The sequence below is a fragment of the Cynocephalus volans genome, chromosome 3 (assembly GCF_027409185.1).
Source record: "Cynocephalus volans isolate mCynVol1 chromosome 3, mCynVol1.pri, whole genome shotgun sequence".
NCBI lineage: Eukaryota > Metazoa > Chordata > Mammalia > Dermoptera > Cynocephalidae > Cynocephalus > Cynocephalus volans.
In genome coordinates, this window is record NC_084462.1 from 157,513,017 (window position 1) to 157,538,161 (window position 25,145).

Here is a 25,145-nt window from a genome sequence, read left to right on the forward strand (position 1 = left end):
AAGCTGGTAGACACCACCTTGACCAGTTGATCAATACAATACATTTTGACATCATATATCCCTGGAAGGCACTGAGAAGGGCATGTCAATTCCATAGTACCCTTCCCAATAATCGTGACAAAACATCAGAGAAACCAAACTTGAGGAACATTCTACAAAATATCTGACCAATACTCGTTGAAAATGTCAAGGTCATGAAAGGCAAAGAAAGACTAGGGAAATTTCACAGATTGGAAACCAACAGAGCCAAGATAAACAATACCATATGGCATCTTGGAACAAAATAAAGGACATTACTGAAAAAATCGGTAAGATATAATTACGGTCTGTAGTTTAGTTAATAGCATTATACCAATATTAATTTCTTAGTTTTGATCAGTTTTGGCTGGTGCGGGGATCCAAACCTTTGACCCTGGTGCTGTTGGCACCATGCTTTACCGACTGAGCAACTAGCCAGCCCTTGATCATTTTTCATTGATTATATAAGAAGTTAACATAAAGGGAAGCTGAGTGAATAGTATATGGAAACTGTATTATATTTGTAACTCTTCTGTAATAAAATTATTCCAAAATAAAAAAGGTTAATTTTTAAAAGGATAACCTTCAGTAATTGACAAAATTAAATAAATAATATATATATATATATATAAAGTTATAGGTATTATATGTTATGATTTTTTAAAAGATACAAATTTTAAAAATTATAGTCCTTAAACATTTTTGTTTTTCCAGAATTGACTCTTTTGCAAAAAAATATTGCTCCCCACCATTCTAAAGAAAATTTCTGATATCACTTTCCTCTTCAAAAAACTTCAGTGGCTCCCTTTTGCCTTTTAATTGCATTTGACTCTCTATTCCTGAAATTGCTCTGGCCCTCATGACCTCCCCTTTCTCTATCCCTCTTCACACCCTGCACTCCCCCAAACCCACCATAGGCTTTGCTGCCTTCCTTCATTCTGCACTCCCAGAAATGCTTTTTCCCCAGCCTCTACTTGTCTGGAGCCCAGTGTGAAGAAACCTCACTTCCTCTGGACTCCCAGGGCATTTCCCTTTTCAACGTCCAGTGATGCTCTATACCAAGGCTAGCGGTGCCTCTGTCTAGTAGCCATTTGGAGCACCTTCCTCCAAATTTTCTAACTCACCTGAGACTGGATGGTGCTGTCCATGCAGAGCACCCAGAGCCTAGACCAGAACCCACATACTCCTTGGCCCCTCTTTCTCCTCCTTAATGATGCTTTCTTATCCTCTGTATCAGTGTGGGGCCGAACAGAGGCGCTGAGGATCTCCAGGACTCGTGCCTACCTAGGATTTGATCCCTTCCGCAGCTTGTTTGGTGTTTCCTTTGAGGAACCATATGAGATTGGGCCACCAGAGTGGTGCTGCCACACTGATTTAGGGCAACTCAAATTGTTTCTGTGAATAGGAACTCTGCCAAAGGAATTTGCCCAGGACCCTTACCCTAGAGATGGCCCTGTCAATTTCTATCTTGTATTACACATACCTTGAAAGGTCCTTGTCTTATATCTTCACCTCCTCCCCACAATGGTGCCTATCTCAGTACATTGTATACAGTAGATGCTCAATAAGTATTTTTCAGAATGAATGCCTGAAAGAACAAGGAACATCTCAGGTGTACGTATTTCTTTTGATCCATAGTTCTATGTTTTCCCTTCACAAATTTATAGCTCTTCAGCATTCTTCTGATCCCCAAGCCCTCCAGTCACTGACCTGACCGTAGAGGTGCTGAAATCTTATCAAGAAGGAACAAACACACTTCCAGATTCTCTTGACAGCAAACTGCAATTGAACTTCAACTCCAAGACATGTGAAAACAGCCAAGCATGGGAGTGATGCTGAGTGGTTTCAAGTTAGGCAGCCCAGGGGTTCGGATTGAACAATGCTTTGGCTGCAACAAACTATAGTGTTAGAACATATGTTTGTTGTGCTTTGCTTTTGATCTTCTGCTCCAATGTTGAGGATACTCTCCCAAGGGGGAAAGAAAAAAGGAAGAACTGGGTAAAAGAAAACTGACTTCACCCATCACTGAAATACTTCGTACCTGAAGCACAGCCACCTTGAGAGAAGAACATGGTGGCGGCTCTTCACAGTCACCTGATTAAGGGGCTTGGGTTTGGTCCTGACTCAGAGGGAAATACACCACCACTGACAGGCCCCCTCACAGTACCTGAGCACTCACAGCCAAGCCTGGGCTTGGCCCCAGCAAATGTATGAGAAAAGATGACTGCCAGAGCTGCAAGAGAGCAGGAGACCTGCTGTTGCCAGGTCCACCCACGTGGATCACAATGACTGCATGAGGTCATGGAATGTTAAAGATGAAATGAACATGACTCCTAAGTCACAAAGTTGCAGGCGGGTGGGCATCCTTTGGGCAGAGCTCCCAGGAATAGAACTGTACCACTCTCCCTGATGAGCTGGGAAAGTAGCCACCTCTCCCACACAGAGTTGGGGTCAAATCCATGCATGTCTCCTTCCCTTCAAAGCCCACTCTCCCCAGGGCATGCTGGTACAGAAGGATAACTATAGGCTCCCCTGGGGTTTGCCTATGTAAGGGCAATACACAGAGTTTGAGACAGAGGTGAATGGACACGTGTGCTTCTTAGGGAAGCAGCTGAAAGGTGGCAAGAAGCTGGCAGCAGCCCTCAAGAGGTCCTGGCACCATGGACAATGGCGACCCTGTTGAGCCTGAGACCCCAGGTGAAAAGGCACCCTCCCATCTCTCATCACTCAGGCCATTCCATGCTGCCCCAATATACACCCAGTGATCACACAGACCCTGAGCCCACCTCTCCCCTGGCCTGGGATCCTCTAAATTGGGATGATGTGTTACATTGACTTGGGCTCAGGGCTTGGCAGGGTGAGAGAGTCGGATGCAGTGCTGTGCTGGAACTGGCTTATACTGGTGCTAGCCAACTTTAATTTTCATTTCATGGGTTGGTTGATGTCATGTTGGTAGTTTGAGATCAGCATGTTGGAAATATTTACACCACATGAATTGGCTAACCCTATAAATCAGGATTTTTTTTCTGGAGAGCCAGTTAAGTATTTATCAGTATTCTACTGATTGAATGGAATTCTTAAATTGTTGGATGAGGAAATTAAGACTCAGAAATTCATCACTTTTCCATGGGCACCCAGCAGTTTGGCAGCTAACCTGTTGTATGTCTTCTAATTGTCAGATCACCACTACCCATAACCCATATCACAAAGACCTTGTCTTTCAGGCTGGGAAATAAATGCTGGGGCCTGGGTCTACATACAAGGACTAAGAAAGACACAGACCTGCATGGACTTGTGAGGAAACCCATCCTAGAATTTGGGTAGTCAAAACTCAGGGACCCTGCCACAAATACACAGCCCACTCAAACAGTTGGTTGGCTAAGTTCTGACGGGCCACCCAGAGGCACAGCCCGGCTTCCCAAAAGCATTGAGTCCTGCTGATGCTGGAGGATTGAGCTCTGGTCCTTGTGTGTGGCCCATAGCTGGTCCCAGAGCAGCGTCCCAGTGGTGGAAAAACCATGTCTAGCAAGGGCAGGGGACAGGTGTGAAGGGAGCTCGGTTCCCCTCGCCAGCATCTCATCAAACCAAAACACATGTATTTAATCACAGCAGTTCATTTCATCTCAAGGTAGAAAGGTCCTCCTTCCTCCTGGTCATAAAATCAATGTCATATTGGAAGGAAGAGATGCTAGGTCAAATTCTTAGGAGTCAAGTTCTCTCTCTGGCTCCCTGGAACTTCTCCTGGTCCATTTTGCTTTACATTTGCCCCAAGTCACCAGCTGCCCTGCCCCTGCCCTCCCCAGCACCATTGGGACGCATCCTTTCATCTGAAAGAGTAACAGCAGACCCTGAGCCCTGCCCCCCACCTCCACCCCCACCCCCAAGAAATAAGAAGGGAAAAGTACGAGCAAGGAGCTGATCTCCAAGGCAGGCCCCACACAGGGAATGGGGCAGGAGCAGCTAATCTCCAGGGAACACGAGGGAGTGCTTGTCATAAGAGCTCACGGATGGACGATTCAGCTGTGACACAGCACTGTGTTGGGAAGGGAGGGCTTGTAGAATGGGGTCCCCCTGGCAGGCCTTGGTACCTTGAACCATGTGAGGCTGGGGGACAAAGGCTGCAGTCAGGACCTGGGATGCAGAGGAAGGGAACAGAGGCCCAGGGAAGTCAAGGGGCTGGGGGTTGGAGGGTGGGGGTTTCGTTTTCAGAATCAAGGAGATGAATTTTTCTTCCAGATGAGACTGAAACCGTGCTGGCACCACAGAACAGTGATGAGACCCTCTACTGTGAGGCCGAAGCCCCCACGACTGTCGAAAGAGACAAACCAGCCACGGAGAATTCAGAAACAGACCTCGAGATTGAAGGTGAGAGTGGGAAGTTGGAGAAATCTGGTTTCTGGGAGCTCCTTTCCAAAGTCAGCTGTGGCTCTGCCCAGTGGGACATCCTGCTGAGAAGGTGGCAGGGATGCCTGTGCTCAATTTTATCCTGCATCCTCCTCAAGTCTGGCCAGGGCAGCAGCTGCGGCCGCCCACACTGGTGGCCTGCCTGGTGAGCAGTGCCCACACGTCAGCTTGTTGACAGCCGAACCAATCATGAACAGGGGGTTTCTGGTCTTCAAAATGTTCCCACATGTGGCATCTTATGTACTCTTCACAACAGCCCTAGGAGGAAGGCATTATTATCCATGGTTTACAGAAGAGGAAACTGAGGCTTAAAGAGGTTGTGGGAGTTGCCCAAGGCCACCGGGAGTTTGTCAAGCCCATGTTGGCTGATCCCGTGTTTGACCCACACTGAAGCTCTGCCTTCTATATTCCATATTCCTGGGCCCTGGGGTGTTCCTGTGACCCATCGTGCATCCCAGGACTTTCCCACACTCACCTTAGAGTTCTTATCCCCCCATGTGAAAGCCCTGTGTTTTCCCTCAATGCACCTAAGCACGCCTGGGTATCAGGGGCTGGCCGAGCCAGAGCAAAGACTCTGTTATCACAAGCAACACCTCCACCCTCTTTTTCCTCCCAGTTTCCCCACGGAGGGAAGTACCAAAAAGAATATTTGTGAAGCAACAGGAGAATGACTGTGGTCCCACGTGATGGCACCAGACTCAAACTTTCCAGGCCAAGGCTAGCCCAGTGGCCCTTCCCCTCCTGTGCTCTTGCAGCTGGGTAGTGGGCTGTGGTCCACAGGCAGCACAGATGGAGGGGACGCTGCTCTGCCAAATCAAACTGTGACGCCTATCTGCATAGTCAGCTCATAAACCTCCCACCACTCTCAACATACTGCCCCTTTCCCTAGAGACCTCCTCCCCGCTGCCCCCCAGGCATCTGGTTGCTCTTTTTCTGACTTCTTGTCCACTTCAAGGCTGTTACTAAGGTTGCTTTCAACACCTGATTTCTCGTGGTTGGGGGAGGCGACAGAGAAGCAGGATGTGCCCCAGGCTCTTGTTTCTCTGTCATTCTCCCTCACCCTGCCCCCAGCAAGTCATAACACTGCTGCAGCTGCCTCTAACATAGAACCATAATACAGCTAGAAAGGCTCAGCATCAAACAGCAGAATAGTCCCAAGGACAAAACTGAGGGTGATGTTCCCTGCTTTGGCCAAAGGGAACCTTTAATGGCTGAATTTCGCACCAAAAACTGTGCTGAATGGAAGCTCTTAGTGCCTCTGTAGCTGGTGCTGAGATGCTGGGAGTGGGGCAGGAAGGGCTTCCTGGGGGACAGAAGAAATGAGGCGGGGTGAGAGTCTGCAGAAGAGGGAGAGACGGAAGCAGGTTTGCTCACTTACCTTGCACTGTTTGGCTATCCAAGGATAGTTCTCACCCAGAGGCAATTTTGTATCCCAGGGGACATCTAGCAAACGAGGGGTCTGGGGAGGGGAGTACTACTAGAATCTTGTGAGATTAGTAAATTAGTAATTTACTAATACTAAATACAACGCACAGGACAGCTTGTCACAGAAGAGAGTTATCCAACACAAGATGCCAATAGTGCTGAGGCCAAAGAGAAGGCTAATTTGTAGCTATGCTTGCAAAATCAGCTTCCCTGTAGACTGTCCTTTCATCAACAAAGCTCTCATTGTCAGCCTTAGAAATGCTTCGTGTGGGTTGGTCGAAGGACCTGGAACCCAAAGTAAAAACTGATGCAGACTTAGATGCCAGCTGGCTATAGGAAGCCCTGCCATAGTCTGGCCTTGCCTAATGAGGACACAGCTGTGGGGCACCCAGAATCCAGAGAGGCCTGACCCCCACTGACCATGGGCTAGGCTGGTCTAAAGCCTGAGGAATAAATGCCCCAGGAGTTGGAATGGAGAGGTGGAGTCCCCACTTCTGTCAGCTGGCTTTAGCACTGATCAGCTGTCTATGATTTGGGGCTAGATTTGTCACTGGTAAAGCAGAGATGACAGTCTTTTTTGTGAGGAAAAATGGCATGCAAGTCTTTGAAAGAGGAAAGCCTAGTCATCTGCAAGTTTGCTTGTTTCTGACTGATTTGAGTCTTTCCATTTTGCATTGACTCCCTCTTGAGAAGCCTGCTCTTTCCTACTTCAGTTTTTTTTTCTTTCTTTTTTTTTTAAGTTGGTACTTCTTTAAATTTTTAGTAAAGCTTTATTCATGGCTCACAACATTTTAATATTGGTTGTAAATCTAAAACTGAAATGGAGGGTCTCTCAACCATCAAAAGTCATCAGCTTTTTGACTACTGTTCCTGGCTTTCGGAGTTGTTTGTACAGGAGATGCTGAGTTTCCCTGGCTTCAGTTTTCAGGACAGGCCTCTGGGTTTCCAGCCACTCCCTGTGGTCTCAGGCTCCCTCCTCTGGGCTCTCCCCTGGAGGAAGGTTACTGCTGCCAGTTAGACCTATTTTTAGCACCAAGAGGGGGAAAATGAGAACACAAGGGGCTGGCTTATGCAAATCCAGTGGCTGGGCATGCTCAGTAGACAGCATAGAACATTCTTGAATATGCTGGTGCATGTGATAGGGTCTGACCAATGCACATGCTCCAGGAAGAGACTGACTGAGTATGTGTGCAAGACAATGTTACCTAACTGGGAGCTACCCCTTTAATTGGATATTCATTACATAGAGAAACTGTAAAAGACTAATCCCACGGGAAGGCGGCACTGTTGCTCACTTTCCTGGAGGCAACCTGGCACTTCTGCACTTCTCTGGCTGAGGTGTGTATACTTTATTTTATATCAAACTCACTTTCAGCAAGTGGCTGCCTCACTCTCTTGAGCCAGCCTGCACTTTGCATGAACTTGAAGTATGTTTTTCTTGCTTTTGTGTTAGACTTGATGTCTGTACTGAACTTGTTTCTGTGTTGAACTTGGTGTGGTCCCTGCTCAGTCTCTGGAGCTATGCGGCACTCCCTCTGTGGAACCTGTATTTCTCATCTGTTGCATTTAATTTGTTCTCACTGTCTACTGTGACTCTGCCCTTGAATTCTTTCCTGTGGCAAAGTCAAGAACCTGGTAAGAGGACTGGGTGGGTTGAGGCTGACTATCAGGCCCCACAGACCCTACCTCTGAGCTGGGCCCTTCCATGTCCTTGATGATCTGTCACTGGATGCAGCCAACCCAGGAAAGCGGTGTGGGGGCACATTGCTCACTTCTCCCAGGAAAGCTTGGGGCCTAAAGCCACGGGCCTCATCTCCTACCCAAAGGGAGACGTCCATTTGGGGCTTTCTGGAGTTAGGGTCTCCCTCTCCCACCACTGGCTAACCTGGATTGGAGTTGGCTTCTAGAGCACATACCCACAGGGACAGATCCGCTGGCGGGGAGGGCGGTTCTGTCAGAAGCCAACGTCACTTGTTTGTGACATTAGAGGGGAGGTAAGACAGAGGTGGGAAACAAACCCTCCTCCATTCTGTTTTTCTCTGCAGACACTGAGAAATTTTTCACCACTGGACAGAAGGAGCTGTACCTGGAGGCCTGCAGACTGGTGGGCGTAGTGCCTGTGTCCTACTTCATCCGGAACATAGAGGAGTCCTACTTGAACCTCAACCACCATGGACTGGGCCCCAAGGGTACCAAGGCTATTGCAATAACCCTGGTGGTAAGCATCCCAGTGGGGCACCTGAAGCCTGGTGGAGGTGGAGGGTTGATAGCTGGCAGGCCAAGGTGCAGAGGATCCCTCCTGTGGAGCCTGGACAGCAACCTTTACGCTCACCTATTCTGGGTTCGGCTGCCAGCTGATTTCCCCAGGAGGTGTGACTCCACGTTAGCTCCTAGAAGGAGGCTGCTAGAGACCTGGGCCTTGGAAGTCTATGCTCTTTGTTATTCTGGAAGCAAAGGTACCAGCCATGGGTCCAGGGAAAAGTGGCTGGGCTGGGCTGAGCTTGGGCCCGGGCGTTGATGCGAGAACACAATACAAAATGCCAGCCTGGGTCTCCATTCCAAAGTCCACCTTTGCTATGAAATGAGTTCACTACCGAACCGTTCCATTCAATGTCTGTCTTTTGTTGCATTATAATTTTAAAGACCAGACTGTAGAGTTGATCGTGTTTTCCCATAGTGATGATGTTATCTCTCGGCGTGGCACGACCAAACAAGGACTTGACTTTGAATTCATCAAAGCTTTCTATGAGGGTACTTCAAAAAGATCATGGAAAAATTTGTATTGTCTTTTAATTCTATTTTCCATGAACTTTTTGAAGTACCCTCATATAATGAGAATTGATTATATAGAAAAATGACTCCGATCACAAAAAAACCCCAGAAAATCTAACAACTTTATGTCAGCATAACACTGTGTGTTCACTTAGGATGATAAAGAGAAAAGGATCCGAAGGAAGGAAAAAAGTCAGTGAATTAAATAGAGAATAAGTGATTGAGCAGTAGGAGAAGCTGGTTAGAGACAGCAAAAGACAAGCTTCAGGAAGACTAGGCAGCCAGGTTCAACCATGCAGAAGTCCGAGAGGATGATGCATGAGAAAGGCAATTTGCTCATTGGTATTTATTCAGTCACGTAATACATGGCAATCTCCAAACAGCCTTGAAATATGTCATTGTTCATTGCTAGAATGCAATCATTATTAGACGTGAGTTCTCGAGGGACATGACTGTGTGCTGTTCATTTGAGTGTCTAGTCCCCCTGTTGGCATGCATGGTCTTATTTTTCTCCACTCCCCCCTGCCTTGTTCATTATAACAGCATTTGTGTTTAGCATATCCCCATCAAGAAGTTACATGAGAGGTGAGATTGTACTGTTTTCTGGGGAGGAGCAGGAAAGAGCAGAGAAAGAACACAGTCCTCTTGAAATGTACGAGGGTTGAAAGTGATTAATGAAGTGTTAGGATGCACCATTATCTTGTGAGCTTCCTGGGGAAAAAACAGATCGTAATGAAATCCTCTCAGGACTTGGGCCACTTGTTTCTCAGTACAGCAGTTTCCGTCTGGGGGGAGTTTTTTCTTCTCTGATTCTCCGTAACATCCATTTGACCATTAATCATTGTGACATTCTGGTGCCCTGAACTTTTATTTGCTTTTTCTACTGTTTAACATTTCACATGTTTGTGTTCCCCTGGCTCAGATTAAAAGCGCTCTGATAGTAGGGACCATATTTCATCCTTGTGAGTGTCCCTCACCTGCCTAGAACCGTCCCCTTGCACTTGGGGCGGTGGCGGGGGGCAGGGGGGCCTGGGCCCCTTGAGAGAAGGGATGTTCTCTGTTTATCCTTGTTCCCCTAGCAGTTAGTACAGAGAGTGACAAATAGATACTGGCCTGAGTGATATGAATGTGGATGGACTTGGTGACTGGGCCTCCTGCTTCACGCAGCAATGCACCCATCTCTGGTGTGACTCTGGATGTGGTCATTCAGCCTAAGTTTCTGGACACTGCTAAATAGCACCTAGACTGGGAAGCCATCTGGGCCATCTCCCCCACCTTTGAGCATGACTGAATTCTGCCCACCCCAGAGAGCTGAGACCTGAAGACATTCCATGAAGCCCCTGGGTGAACCATTCTGCACTGCAGTAGCCTGAACTATCACATGCTTCTTTTTCTTGGAGGGAGAAACAGGCACTAAAGGTCCTTATCACCTGCTACTTCTCTCGCTGCTTGGGGAACTTTGAAAACGCTTAAATCCAAGATGTGTCTGATCCCTGTGCTTGTCTGTACTGGGAATGAGGTGGGGGAAGGAAAGAGTAAAAGTTCTGCTTAGAGCTAACCCCAGTCTTTCATGCTGCAGTTGTAAGTCATTTCCTCTCTCTCTCTCAACTTGTTCCCAGAGAGAATGCAGACTAGCTTGGAGGTAGATATTTATTGAAGATTTATGTTTACTTTCTTCCAAACTGCCTTGAGGCAGCCTGCTCTTAAAAGAGAGTACCAGATAAGGCTCAAGACTAAACTAGAAGAAAGGCCTCTGAAGAAAACAAAGTAAATGCTTTAGAGGACCTCCTTGCAAGAATCTTTAGATTTAAATACTGTTCTTAAATGTATCAAGTTTTCCTTAATCTTGGAGGAGGTAACAGTCTTCTCTCTCCTTGAGACTCCTGCCTCTTACTTTTCAGGGCTTTAATTGCTTTAATGATCCCCTTCTAAATTCTCTCAGAATAAGCACATTGTCCTAGCAAAACTCAATGGGATGTCTGTCTTCCTCCTCATCTTCTCTACTCCTTCAGAATTCCTAGCCTGCATCTCCATACCCTCTCCCATGGCTGGGATGTTCTAGAGAGGGGACAAGTTCTGGACCAGGGGGGGCAGGGAACTGATCAGGTCACCAACCATTTCTATGTCTTTCTCCCCCTCCCCTGGTGGTGGCTGAAGTCCAACACGACAGTCACCAAACTGGAGCTGGAAGACAACTGCATCATGGAGGAGGGTGTCAGGAGCCTGACAGAGATGCTGCATGAGAACTACTACCTCCAGGAGCTGGTATTGTGCCCTGCTCTGCAGGCTCCTCTCACCACCTGGGGCTGGGAACTCACTCCCTGCCCATGCTGGGCCAGCCTCCAGCCTGTCTGCAGTAGGTCTGCAGGCTCCTCTTCTCTAGACGTACTTCTCAGAGGAGAGCCACCCACCTGAGTCTGGCCAGGGGCACTGTGTTCCCTGTGGCTCCAAGAAACCCTAAGAAACCACTTTTGTCTGGACCTTAGAAGCCCCGAAATGGCTAAATTTACTTCGGCATAGTTGCCCTAAAGTGAGCTTTCTTAAAGAAAACAAAGCATGAAATAATTTCATAAATACAATGTGCCTGGATATGAAAGGTGGTGATGATTGCACAACAATATGAGTGTTAGGTTTGGTGAGATGGAGTAAAGAGAGAGACTTGAGCCACCAGCGTGGAGGGGAGACTGAGTCAGATCAGCTCCCGTCCCTGTACAGACTAAAAAGGTTTTATAAGGTTTGAATTAGAGGAAGGGTGTTTGGTGGTCGTTTTTGCATAAGAATCTGTTTTGTACAAATTCCAGTTTTTCTAGGAAAGCAAGGGGGTAGGGGGTGGAAAGTCGATTAACACGAGATAGGGAGGGACGAGGGGGAAGAGGGTGGAAAGTTGCTTACCGAGGCTGTGCTGATACTGGCCATGAGGCCTAATAATCAGTATACTTAATACCAATGAATTGTACACTTAAAATAGTTAAGATGGCAAATTTTACATAATTTGTATTTTACCACCATGAAAAAAAAAATTGAAAAAGGCAGGGGGAGATCAGTAATGGCTGGCTTATATAAAGTCTCTCACTAGCCTAAAAGGACACTTTATACTTGCTGACTCAGTAAATGAAATTTACAATGATTATCTACTCTAAACTCATTTTCAATTATTTCACTGCCAAACTCTCCAGATGAAGCTGTCATGTTCAAAACAAACGAACAAAATAATGTACTTACCTGAAGTACTAGGACTAACTTGGTGGAGCAGGGAGTCCTGGAAGCCAGCTTCAGAGAAAACTGAGAGCAGCCCAGGGGTCCCACTGGGAGGCATTAGAAAAGCCAGGTCTGGAACCAGGTTTCCAACTTCTCTTCTCTGCCTCCTTTGCACTACTGAACGCCTCAGCCCTTCACCACAGCCCCCTCTCCCCACCCCATCCCTTCTCCCTCAGTGCTAGCCTCAAGTAAACCCCACCCTGACACCACTTGTTAATGAGGGCCCTTTGGTGGGATTTTTTGTACTTAAGTGTTTTCTTGCGTTTTAGAATATTTCCAACAATGACCTTGGTTTGGAGGGGGCCAGGAACATCTCAGACTTCCTCATGAGAAATACCTCTTCGATCTGGAAACTTCAGCTTTCCGGTGAGCTCATGCAAGGGGAGGAGAGGACATTGGGAATGAAAGAGAGAGGAAAGGGAAAGGCAGAGGAAATCCAGGGTCTAGAGAGCCCCAGACCATGTCCGTGTGGTCTCAGTGACCAGAACACCGCGTCTCCCGCTGCTAAACCCTCCGGGTCGTCCTTCCTCTACGACACAGCTACGCTGGCTTCCTGCTTTCCTCCCAAGCCACTTCTGATCTGCTTCGCAACACGCTTCCCTCTGATATCTGCATGGCTTAGGTGGTTTACCTACTCAAATATCATCTCCTTGGGGGACTTCCCTGACCACCTTATGGAAACAGCAGCTGGTACCGGTAGGGTGTCCCCGTCACTCTATTCTGTTTCTCTGTTTGGTTTTTCTTAACAGCATTTATTACTACAAGAGGTCTCAAAAAGTTCATGGAAAGATTCATATTATCTTTTAATTCCATTTTTCCACGAACTTTTTGAAGTATCCTCATAGCTGATCCCCTTTTGTATAGCTTCTTCTTTGTCTCCCACAGGAAAAAAAAAAAATTCACTTGAGAATTCCAGTCCCCACAGACCTGCCCTCACTCAGATTTGTGGTCTGAATTTATACTATCTGCAGGGTCCTGGAACTCCTCAACCACGAAATTAACATCAAAAGTGGTCCTATGCTGGTAATCCCTGGGGGTGTAGGACAGAAACAAACATAACACCTCTTTGAAGGAAGAAAGCTTTGAACCAGGCTGCTCAGATTCCCACAGAGAAAGCCCCACTCAAGATGGGCTCATGGTCCAAAATTGCAGAACAAACAAGGAAATGAAATACCATGAGAGTTGCCAAACTCAACAAGTAGTAGGATTGGACCCTCAAGTACTTCAGGAAATAGGATTATCAGATACAGACAATAAATGGAGTGGCCATATAATTTATCATCTAAACTGAATAGGGGCACTGTTAATTAACTGGAACTGCAAGCTAACTGAGATATCTTGCACTTAAATTTTACCTAAACGTAAAGTATATTTGATATGATTAGGAACATAACAAAAAGAATAAAAACATAAAAGAACAAATCACTATGTTTTTAAAAATGCCTCTCCTCCTCCATAAAAATAGAACTTCTAGAAATGAAAAATATATAGAAATTGACCTTAATGACTTAATGGATAAATTGCACATTAGGCACAAGTGAATAGAATTAGTGAAACGCATACTTTGTCTATCTTTGCAGCATAGAAGGATAAAGAGATAGAGAATATAAAAGGTAAAAGAATATAAAAGAATGAGTAGACTCAACACAGCTAGTAGGAGTTCCAGAAAAATAAGAGAATGAGTGAACAGCGATATTTGAAAATATAATAGCTGACGTGTTTCCTGAATTTATGATTCTCAGAAACAGGAATCCCAGTAAGTCTTAAGTAAGGTAAATAAAAAAAAATCCACGTTTGATATATCATTGAAAGTCACCTAGGAAACAAGATTTTAAAAGTATCCAGAAAGAAAATGCAGAAATAGTTTGTGTATATTTTAATACGTTATTACTTGTCAGATATTATTCTTTAATTTCCCTTCTTTCCTTCTAACTATACCTTGTATTTCTTTCTGTGACAAAACACATCGATTTATCTCATTCTCCTGAACATCTGGGTGTAGTCCGTGCTATGGATATAGCATAGTTTATTTAACATCCCCCTATTTGGGAGAGGAGGTATTTTGGTCATTTCCAGTTTTTTGATCTTTCAATTAATGTTTCAAAGGACTTTCTTGTACATGCATCTGGGCACATGTTCTGATATTTCTGTGTAGACACCCAGGAGTAGAATTACTGAATATAAAGATACATCCATTTTGCAAAGTTAAAAAATTAATTTCCAAATGTCCTTTTAAGAAGACTGTACCAGGTTACAATTTTACCAATGGACTGTTTCCCTATACCCTTTCCAGAAGGGTTATTAGCAAGTTGTGAATCATAATGGTTAAGTGTGTGGATGCTGAAGTCAAGGTATTTGGGTTCAAATCCTGGCTTTGACACTGGGCAAATTATTTAACCCTTTTGTGCCTAATTTTTCTCATTATAAACTAAGGATAATTATATTACCTACCTGAGATGGTGATTGTAAGGATGAAGTGAGTTAAAATCTAAAACATCTGTAATAAAATCTAAAACACCTTAATTAATACATAAGGATCCGTTAAATGTTAATCACTATTATTATCTTTTTTACTATTACACATAACTATCACTATTAAAATAGAACATCTTTTCAGATGCTTATTTCCATTATTATTTCCTCTTTTGTGAGATGTCAATTGTGTATGGGGTTGTTCATGTTATCTATATACTATAGATATTTATACTTGAATGTTAGAATGTTATATATGACTTTGTTTATGGTATTTTCATAGGGAAGTTTGTATATTTATTGGTGTCAAGTTCATAAGTCCTTTTTCTTTATGGATTTAATTTTTGTAGTCTTAAAAAACTGCTTTCTACTTCAAGATTATAAAAATATTTTCCTCAAATATTTTGTTGGTAATTTTATTTTTCACGTTTAAATCTCCAATATTTTTTTGTTCGTGGCAGAGGTAAGAATCGAACACTGTATTTCCAAAACTGATAGCCAGGTTAGTTGAAAAATTTATCCTCAACTGACTAATATGAAATGTCATCTTTATCATATACTAAACTCCTATATAAATATAGATTTCTCTCTAGATTTTCTGTTTCATTTTATTAATCTATTTGTCTATTTCTATGTCAATGCGACTTTAATATTTGTTTAGAATGTTAAAATTATAATTACTACATATTATAATAATATGGTCGTGATTAATACAATAAATTAATTATATAAAATTTAATATATGTTATACTTGTATAATATAATGTGTTTTATATGTGAGTGGACAAAGTCTGACCTTTTCAAAGTAATCTTGGATATTCTTGTGCAGTTTCTCCTCCAGCTGAATTTTAGAATCATTTTGCCAAGTTCCACTAAAAAAAAAACTCATTGGAATTTTGGTTAGGGGTACAGTGAATATTCTAGATTAATTTAGGAAAGAATTGACACACAATATTGAGTCTCTTCATTTAAGAATATGGTTTATTTCTCTGTTTCTTCAGGTCTTTTTTTATATTCTTTAATAAAGTTTTATAGTTTTCTTTTTTGTTTTGTTTTGTTTTTGTTTTAAGTGCTTTATTTTTATTTTTTTTTTATTGAATCATAATTGATGATACATATTTTGGGGATTCAGTGTTGACATATGTTGATCAAATCAATATTACTAGTGTGTATATTGTTACAAATTGTACTTATTCTTTATGCCCCTTGTCCAATCTCTCCCTATCTCCCTCTCCCTACCCACCACTGATAACCCTAGATTTTGTCTCTCCCTCTGAAAGAGTAATGGTTACTCTGTTGATTTGTTGCCTAGATGATCTGTCCAATGCTGAGAGGCGTGTTCAGGTCCCCCAGTATTATCATAGAGCAGATGCTTCTTCTGTCACTCTGGAATGGGCTTTGTGGAGAGAGATGTCCTCTTTTCTTTGGTTTCCACGGGTGACTCTCGTTGTGTCAATGCACTCCAGTGGCTGGTGGACCATCTGCGTCGTGGTTGTGACGTCTAGCCACTTTTGTGGCAGCCATGGTTACTGTGGTGGCTGTGGTGGGCCACCCACATGGAGGTGATGTTTTTGGCATGCTCCTTGGCTCTGGTGGTGTGTCTGGTTGTGGGCGGGGGGTTTGGTCCCTGGCTCCATGCTCTGGGTGTGCCTGGATGTGGGAGTGGAGTCCAGTCCCTGGCTCCTTGCCCTGGCCCCCAGGCAGGGCCCCGAGGTACTGGTGCTATGTCTGGGCTGGAACTAATTTTTTGTCCTTGGCTTGCTTCTAAAATGGGGGAATTTCCTGGGGGAACTAGTACTTGAGCTATGTGGTTGAGCTAAATTGCTGCTTTGCTGCTGTTTCCTTAGGGAAGGCTTTTTATGCATCTCAAGATTTCATAGTTAACCTTATAGGTACTTCCAGCTCCCCAGAGACCCAGTACACCTGGGTTGTGTAGAAACTCTGATCTGGGCCTGAGTTTTTTCATCAAACTGCACCCCATGCAATTCTGCATTCCCGACCAGTCTCCTCTGAGTGGTCCTGTGCTGGTTGGGGAGTGAATTGGCTGTCCTTGCTGTGTCCCAGTATTCTCCCAGTGGGCACATCTTCTCCACTGCCCATGCTCCAAACACTTCCCATGGGACAAGCCCTGTGCCAGTCCCTTGTGGTGACTCACCAGCCTCTGCATAGCTTCCCTTTTTCAGCTGTTCTGGCTCCTCACTCCTGCATGGGTTCAGGGGAACCCTATTAGTGGTCTTGCTGTCCCGGGGGCCAGCAAGACCCTCTTCTCCCCTGCCACCTCCAAGCAACTCCGTCCAAGGGGCACAGCTGTGGCTTCTGCCAACTCCTGCTCTGCATGCTCAGCAGCTCCAGCCTTAAAGCAACCATGACCCAAAACACTTGGAGCAGTTTTTTCTTTCTCTCATCATGGTTTCTCCCACCCTCATGAACTCTATAGGTCTCTCCTCCTCTTCCCCTGAGCTCCAGTGGCGCCAGCTTGGCTGTTGTTACATTTTTACAGTTGTAAATTGGTTGATTTGTGGGAGAGAGTGACACTGGGGACTGTCTATTCTGCCATCTTGACTGGAACTCTTCTATAGTTTTCTTCTATTAGGCATATTTCATATTAGATTTATTTATAGGCCTTTTATCATTTTATATTATGTGAATAGAACGTTTTTTCTGTTATATTTTCCAATTGGTTATTACTGGTGTGTATAAAAGCTATTAATTTTTGTACATTGATTCTATATCTAGCCACTTTATCAAATTGTCTTATTCTAGCATTTTGCTAATTCTAGCATCTGCAAATAATGGGGAATTTTGTCTCTTTTTTCCCCAATATTTACAGCTTCTAATGATTTTTCTGGTTGCATTGGCTAAGACTCCTAACATAATGTAAACATAATACAGAAAGCTCCTTGTAAAAATACAAATTGCCTAGCCCTGTCCCAAGCTGCAATTTCAGAATCTTTGTGGGGAGAGATCTGTGAATCTATTTTATCAAACTTCTCAAATGATTCTTTTACATACATCTCAGCACTATTTGTAACTGCTGATGTAAACACAATCATTTGAATAACTGATTACCTAATTTTGTGCATTGACTTGCTTATTATCTCACTTTATTGCACTGCTTCCAGACACAGCCAACAAGTGTTTGTGTTAAGGTGAATGCATTCATTCACTTAGTAAGCATTTATTAAGCACCTGTTATGTGCCAAGCACCATTTAGGTGCTAGAGATACAAAGATTATTAAGGATTCGAAGGAGAGATTTGAGGATAAGGCTCTGTGTCACATATTTCCCAGCCCACCAGTGCTTCAGACCACTTGGCAGGGCTGGGACAACAAGGTAAGGTGAATGAGGCAAGAGCAGGTGCCTCAGTCACTAGATGTAAGGGGTGCCAAAAACTCAGTAATCAAGTAAATGATATCTTAATTCAATATTTTAAAAAATCAAAATCAATGCAAAAACATGCATGGTAAGCAAAATATCAACATTTTAAATAAAAACAGGATCCAACAGGGATAGAATAGGGTGAGGTGAATAAGGACTAGTCATGCAAGCAAGTGTCAGATCCTGTCTTTATTTTATTTTTTATTTCATCTTGTATGGGCCTTTTAAAATAAAATTGTTACGATTTTTTAAATTGATGCGTAATTGTACGTATTTATGGGATACTGTGTGATAATTTGATACATGTAAACCATGCATAATGATCTAATCAGGGTAATTAGTATATCCATCACCTCAAATATTTATTTCTTTGTGATGGGAACATTCAAAATCCTGTCTTCTAGCTATTAGAAAATATACAATAAGTTGTAGTTAATTATAGACACCCTGTAGTGCTGTGAAACAATAGAAGTTATTCTTCCTATTGATCTTGTCTTTGCTTAAAATTTAAAAACTTTGTTCATCATAGATGTTTTTGCATTAATTTTAGTTTTTAAAAATATACTATTAAGATATTATTCATCTTGATTCCTGAGTTTTTTGGCATCCCTTAAATTTTGCACCCATGGCAAGTGTCCCAGTCCTCACTCTAGTCCCAGTCCTGCTGCTTGTGCTTGGATTAGCGTTGTTTATAATGTCACAGACTTCAGGTGCTAGGCTAGAGGTTCATGCTGCCAGTGGATGCACAAGGTATGGTGTACCAACTCCTGGAGCTTCCTGGACAATCATGGCAAAGAGAGAAGGGAACGTTAAAGGAAAGGGTAAATAGTTGCCTTGTTTTCTCCTGTTGTGTCCGTATAATATTTGCTTTAAGTATGTGCCACCTTTTTTGTGTCTGATTATTCCAAAGGGAAGAGGACTGGCAGGGCTAAGATATGGGAGGGTCAGGGGAGCTGTGGTCTGGGGTACATTGCTAACTCAGCACCCTCACTACAGGAAATAACCTCAAAGAAGAAGCTGCAGAACTGCTCTGCCAAGCCCTGTCGGTAAGAGGCAAGAGGTGCAGCCAAGCCATGCGAGAGATGGCCCTGGGAGATCTGGGCAACTGGGGGGCTGCGTTGGGCATAGGGAAGTGAGGACCCCTGCATGGTTTAGGGAGCTGGTGAGTGTTTGGACTCTGCGGCCCCTGGCAAAAGCCACAGCAAATGGCAGGACTGTTTGGATGTCACTAAATTCTCCCAGAGCCATCAATATTTAAACAAAAGTAACTAAGAAATTGTCTCCAGTCTAAGAACGCTAGCCCACCTAGTTTTTGGTACATGGAAACCTCCATCATATTGCTGTGAGACAAGTGAGACATTTACAGTCAGAAGACAAAAATAACTTCTCCTTCCACTGTTTGTTTCTCTAGTCCAATTACCGAATTAAGAATCTGGATCTCAGTCACAACCAATTCTCTGATGTGGGAGGAGAGCACCTGGGACAGATGCTGGGTAGGTCTCCCATGGAGGGAAGGGGCCAGCAAAGGGAACGAGATTTGGGGAAGGTTACTTGTCAGAGCTGAATCTCCTTTTTTTTTTTTTTTTTAATTGTTTTTGAATGTTCTGATTAGAAAAATGATGTAAACCATGCCCAAAATACTTTTAAATGAAACAAACACCTGGATGTGAGAAGTAAAACTTTGCAATGATTAGAAGAACATGTAGAGAAATAAACTGCTGACCTCAGGGACACTAAGGATTATTAAACATGGCACAGTAAGCACGAACTGAAACAACAACAATTCACATATCCGACAATAGTACATCTAAAGCATGCGTATGATAAAAGACCCCACAAATAACCTCAAAAGACAAGCAACAGACAGGGAGTAGATATTTTCAGCATTTGTATAAAATAAAAGATCAGTGTTCAGAATATTAATAAAAGATCCTATAGATAAATTAAATGTAAGTACCCCCCCATAGAATAATGGTCAAGGCATATGGATAGCAAAAGAAGATACTGTATTAGTCCATTTGTGTTGCTTATAACAAAATACATGGAACTGGGTAGTTTATAAAGAAAAACATTTATTGCTTACAGTTTCTGAGGCTGGGAAGTCCAAAGTCCATCTGGTGGTGATGACAGCGACCCAGGGGTCTCACATTGCAAGATGGTGGGAGCAGAGAGAGCAGAGAGACAGACAGACAGACTCTCCTCTTCTTTTAAAGTCCTCAGAACCACGCCCCTGACCACCATTTTTAATTCATTCACTACTCCAGGGTCCTACAATCCAATCACCTCTTCAGGGCTCCACTTTTTAATCACCATAATAGGATTTCCCCCCTCTTAACAGTCACAGTGGGAGCCAAGTTTTTAATACATAAAAGTTGGGGGACACAATTCAAGTTTCAGGGAGTTTTGGGGGGACATAATTCAACCCACTACAAATACCAAATGCCCAACCTCTTTAGTTATTAGAGAAATGCAAAATAAAACAAGAAATAGATTCCCCTTGTCATCCACCCAAACTGCAAAAGTTTAAAGTCAGCAAATATCAAATGCTGCAGACAGTGGGGAAAAATAGCACTCACAAGCTACTAGGTAAAGGCGCTTTGGAGAACAATTTGATAGTGTCCAGTAAAATGGAAAATGTGTGCCTTCTGTGATGCAGCATTTACTCTACATGTCTCAGAGAAGCTCTCACACACATGGAAAGATGTCGGAGCCACTTATTGTAGCATTGTTATAAAAGAAAAAACAAAAAACAAAAAACCCAGAAACCGTAAATAGTCATCCCTGAGCAAATGGGTAGAAGAGAGGAGGACACTCTTAGACGGTGGGAGAGGGGTGCTTATTTAGACAGGGCGGTGAGAGAAAGGCCCACAGGGAAGGTGGCTTTTTGCTGAAACCTGAATGACCAAGAACAAATAACCGTTCTTGGTTCTGGAGGTGTGGCATTCCAGGCAGAAAGAACAGAGCTTGGCATGCTTGAGGAACATGAGGGGACAGTGTGGCCAGAGCGGAGAGGACAGGGAGGAGGGCAGATGAGGAGAGGTCACGGAGGTGTCCCTTAGCCAGATCATGCCAGGCTTTGTGAGCCATGATGTGGACAAAGTCTGGATTTTGTTCCACGTGTGACGGAGTCATCGGAAGGTGTTAAGTGGGAGAGGAACATTGATTTGCAGTGTTAGAAGAATGCAATGGAGTAGAACAAGAATGGAAGAAGGGAGACCTACTGAGGGTTACTGTGCTGGTCTAGGCAAGACAGGATAATAGCTGAGCTCAGGCAGGAGGTGGTGGTAGAGAGGAGTGGATGCATTCAGAATTCATTTTGGGGGTAAAGCCAAGGGGACTTGCTGACATGAAGAATGAGGGAAAGGGAGAAATAAAGATCAACTCGTGGTTATTTTGCTTCAGCTACTGGCTGGATGATGTCACTTACTTAGATGGGGGAGCTCAGGGCGTGACAGCTACAGAGGAGCAGGAGTTAGGAGTCCAGGTTTGCACTTTGGCCATATACTGTTTGCGAGGGCCATTCGATACCTACGTGGAGATGTCAGGCAGTTTCCATGTGAGTTCAGAGCTTGATGAAGAGGTCAGGACTGGAGGTATATGTTATACAGGTGGATATTTTTAATATACTTTACCCTTCCCCTGTAAGTCACAAATCTTACTTTTATAGTGATGCCATGGTAAACATCTATGAGCATCTGGCTCTTCCCATATTCCGTGCTGTCTTAGGTAGAGTCTCAGGGGTGATATTGTTGTGTGATAGGATATACACATTTTAATGAGAAAATATGTGATCATAATATATTTGCCGAACAGATTATATGAATGTTCTTGCCACCTTTAATATATGAATATGATGATTTCACTACATCTTTGCCAGCATTAGGGATCGTCTTACAATTTTGTGTTTAAATGAATTACTGAAAAAAATTATTATCTTAGTGTTTTACTTTGGATGACCATTGGGTTATCCTAATCCCCAATGTCATGGATATGTGTTGACTCAGAGACTGGGTTCTTTGGGACATAGGAGATGCTAGGCTGACTCTCCTCCTCTTCCAGGCCTCAATGTAGGGCTCCAGTCGCTGGATCTGAGCTGGAATCACTTCCACATGCGGGGAGCTGTGGCTTTGTGCAATGGTCTCCGGGTAAGGTGCTCTCTGGGGGTGGTGTTTTGAACCCAGGTGAAGATGGCCAGGGCCTCCTGTCCACCCTGTTGAACCTCTTCGGCATGGTCACCATGGACGAGGGCGCACTGAGCTCTCCTCAAATGTTTTTCACGTTGTTGGTCTCCTTTCCACAATTCCTGGATATGTTATTCTTTAGTATAAATCCAACCTGCTGAGATCTGGGTGGCATCTTCAGGGACACTTCAAGAGGGCAATTTAATTAGGAGATGGGGAATGACCAGAACCCAAAGGGAATTAATCTCAAGAGTACTTGAGATTCTAAGCCCATCTGGGAGGGATCTGGAATGATCTGGCAGATCGCTCCTGGGGACCACTGAGCACCCAGCCTGGATGGCAGCAGGGGATAGGAATCAGGGCCCATTTGTCTGGATGAGTGACACACAACCTTGATGCTGGTGCTGTTCTCCCCTCTCTCTGGAGACTAATGTGACCCTGAAGAAACTGAATCTCTCCATGAATGGCTTTGGGAATGATGGGGCTCTGGCCCTAGGGGAGGTCCTCAGACTCAACAGCTGCCTGGCCTACCTAGATGTCAGCAGCAATAACATCAGCAATGAAGGAGCCTCCAAAATCAGCAAAGGACTGGAATACAACGAAAGCCTCAAAGTTCTGAAGGTAGTCTTTACCTAAGCCGGGCCGGGCCACCGTGCGTCTGTGTGCAGGGGGTGATGGGGCTGGACATTGCTGGAGAATCGTTGGGAACCTCTGTCTTGTACTTCATACATGCATGTATTCTTGACTATCTTTCTGCTGCAAATCCAGTGTCACCCCTGGTTCTCCCTGGTGCACTACAGTCATCTCCCATCTGGGTCTCCTTCAGGCTTTCCCCATGCAGCAGCCAGTGTGTGCTTTTTAAAGACAAATGTGACTTCCATTCCCTCCACCCCCAATCTGTTCCCTTCCAGCTTAGATTTCCCCCCACCTCCCACACTGCCAATGGCCTCCTCTTGCTCAGATCCAGTTCGCTGATCCCTGTCTGCCTCTCCAGCCTCAGTTTACCCCATGTTCGCCCTTGCTCTCCACCCAGACCTCCTGGTCTCCTCCCCTCTCCTTTCGCCCTGGCCCAAGGTCGTGGCTGCTGCCCTTTCTCCTTCCACTGCTCTGCCTGACTGGCTTTAATTACTGCTCACTTAAGAGAGCAGCTCAGGCAGTGGCTCCTCAGGGAGCCGGCGGGAATCCTCTGTCTAGCTTATCTGCTCCCAGAACCCTCTCACTCCTTCCTGCAGAACTTGCTGCTGTTTGTAATTACACTCTCATTTGAGGGACTCTTTGGTCTTCTGTCCCCTCCACTAGCATGAAAGCTTCCTGCAAACAAAGACTGTGCTTGCTTTTGCCCATTATTATACCCTCATACCCAGCATAGTGCTGGGCACATGGTAGATGCCTGATGAATATTTATTAAATGAAAGAATCAATGCGTATTTCATCTTAAATTAATTTGCCTGTAGATGCTAATTTATAACACAGAAACTTCTTTTTTTTGAAAAACATGAAAGTCGGGGACTTCTATGACTGGTTCCCCTTTCTGGGGCTCCCATATCAGGTGATTCATCCTCATTCATAGCCCAACCTGGCAAAGTGGCCTCTATTAGCTGCACTTGTCAGATGAGGAAACTGAGGCTGTGTGCCTTGCTCAGGCCGCACAGCTTGCAAGAGGCAGAGCAAAGCCAGCTCTGCCTGGCTTTCTGTGGCAACTCCAGCTCCCTGAGGATGTGGGGTGGTTGGGGGCACCACAGATGTGGGGTCCTGGTGGAAGGAAAAGGGCCAAGGGGAAATAGTGAGGCTGAGCTTGCCAGCCAGGAGGACAACCACCCGGAGCTGCCACGGGGACAAGAGGAAGCTGCATTCTGACTGGCAGAGGGAGCATGGTGGCTGCAGACCAGGAGAGCTGGAAGCCCTGGCATGGGTGGAGGGCGACCAGGCATAGCTCAGACAAGACAGACTGATCCCGGCTGTGAGTGATTCAGCCTCAGTGCCTAAGCCAAAGAGAGTTCTGAGAATCTGAATTTTAAAACGTTAAGAAGTTGCCTCAGCAAAACGGCAACAGGGGTTGTCTCTGGTTAGTGGGCTACAGGCAATTGAAAACATTACCTCTTTTCTAATTTTTCCACAATGAGCATGTGTAATAAATGTGTTTTAATTTTTAAAAATATTTTAGAAGTGAAAGAGAAACGTTTAAAGCAAAACTCTTAGTTTGGTCACAGGCGGAGACCACATCAACTTTGCCATAGAATTATCTATTGTTCTCCACATCCAGCCCTAGTCCCCCTTCCTCTAATCTTGGAAAAATAAGGAATTCCCCTTGGCAAGTGAGTCCAGCAAAAGATTCTAGATGCTAAGCTCCATGGGGGCAGGCCTCAAGTCTGTATTTCCTTACTGTAGTATATCAGAGCCTGGGAAGTACCTGACACGTAGTAGGTGCTCATTAAAAGTTTCAGCCTGCCTCATCATGAAAACACCCATCCTGAAACCTTCCATAATAATAACTAATGCTCACTCACTGCTTGCTGTGTACCAGGCACTCTTTGGAATTCTTTGCCTGAACTGACATGTTGAATCTTCAGAGCGGCCATAGGTGATTGTACGAAGTGGTCAGGAAATTAATGCAAGGCCGGGCAGCTACTAAGCAGAGCCACCAAGCCCCATGTTCCCTGCTCTTACGCTCCATCCATGCTTCAGTGGCACCCAGCACCATTGGGATAATGTCCTCATTTCTTAGCTAAGCCCACAAGGTCCTCTGCGATGTGGCCCCTCCCAGCCTTGTGCCTCGTTCTCCCTGCTCCTGCTCACAGACACCTCACGCTGTTCCACACCTCCCTATACCTTTGCACTTCTCTCCCCTTTTCTTCTTTGGTGAACCCTATTCCCATCTCTGGTCCTCCTCCCACCTTCTTCAGATCTGACTCATCCCCATTAGTCCTGCAAGGCTTAGCTCCAGGGTCCCCTCCCCTTTCCTTGCTCCTGCAGTACCTGTGTGTACCTCTGTCACTGCAGTCATCACATGTCTGATGCCATTTGATTGTCTCCCCCAACTACAGTGTTAAGCTACCTGAGGGCAGAAACCTTGTTATGTCTGCCTCTCTCTCAGTGCCTGTCCCTCAGAAACCATGTCCCTCAGTGCTTAGCCCAGTGGCTGGCACATGGCAGGCCTCCAATAAGTATTTGTTGGATGGATGAATGGATGGATAGATGGATGGATGGACAGTGAGATGGACAGGTGGGTGAATGGAT

General features: G+C 44.7%; 1 protein-coding gene across 1 annotated transcript in view; it reads left to right on the forward strand.

The window, feature by feature from the left end:
- The first annotated feature begins 2,477 nt into the window (after positions 1 to 2,477).
- LRRC74A (leucine rich repeat containing 74A) overlaps positions 2,478 to 25,145 on the forward strand; it is a 29,945-nt gene continuing 7,277 nt past the window's right edge. The window contains exons 1-10 of the mRNA XM_063090150.1: positions 2,478 to 2,565; positions 2,668 to 2,715; positions 4,255 to 4,383; positions 7,893 to 8,065; positions 10,777 to 10,884; positions 12,147 to 12,243; positions 18,724 to 18,773; positions 19,139 to 19,220; positions 21,787 to 21,872; positions 22,335 to 22,529. Of these exons, the coding sequence (XP_062946220.1) occupies positions 2,478 to 2,565; positions 2,668 to 2,715; positions 4,255 to 4,383; positions 7,893 to 8,065; positions 10,777 to 10,884; positions 12,147 to 12,243; positions 18,724 to 18,773; positions 19,139 to 19,220; positions 21,787 to 21,872; positions 22,335 to 22,529 (1,056 nt within the window). The remainder of the gene's footprint in view (positions 2,566 to 2,667; positions 2,716 to 4,254; positions 4,384 to 7,892; positions 8,066 to 10,776; positions 10,885 to 12,146; positions 12,244 to 18,723; positions 18,774 to 19,138; positions 19,221 to 21,786; positions 21,873 to 22,334; positions 22,530 to 25,145) is intronic.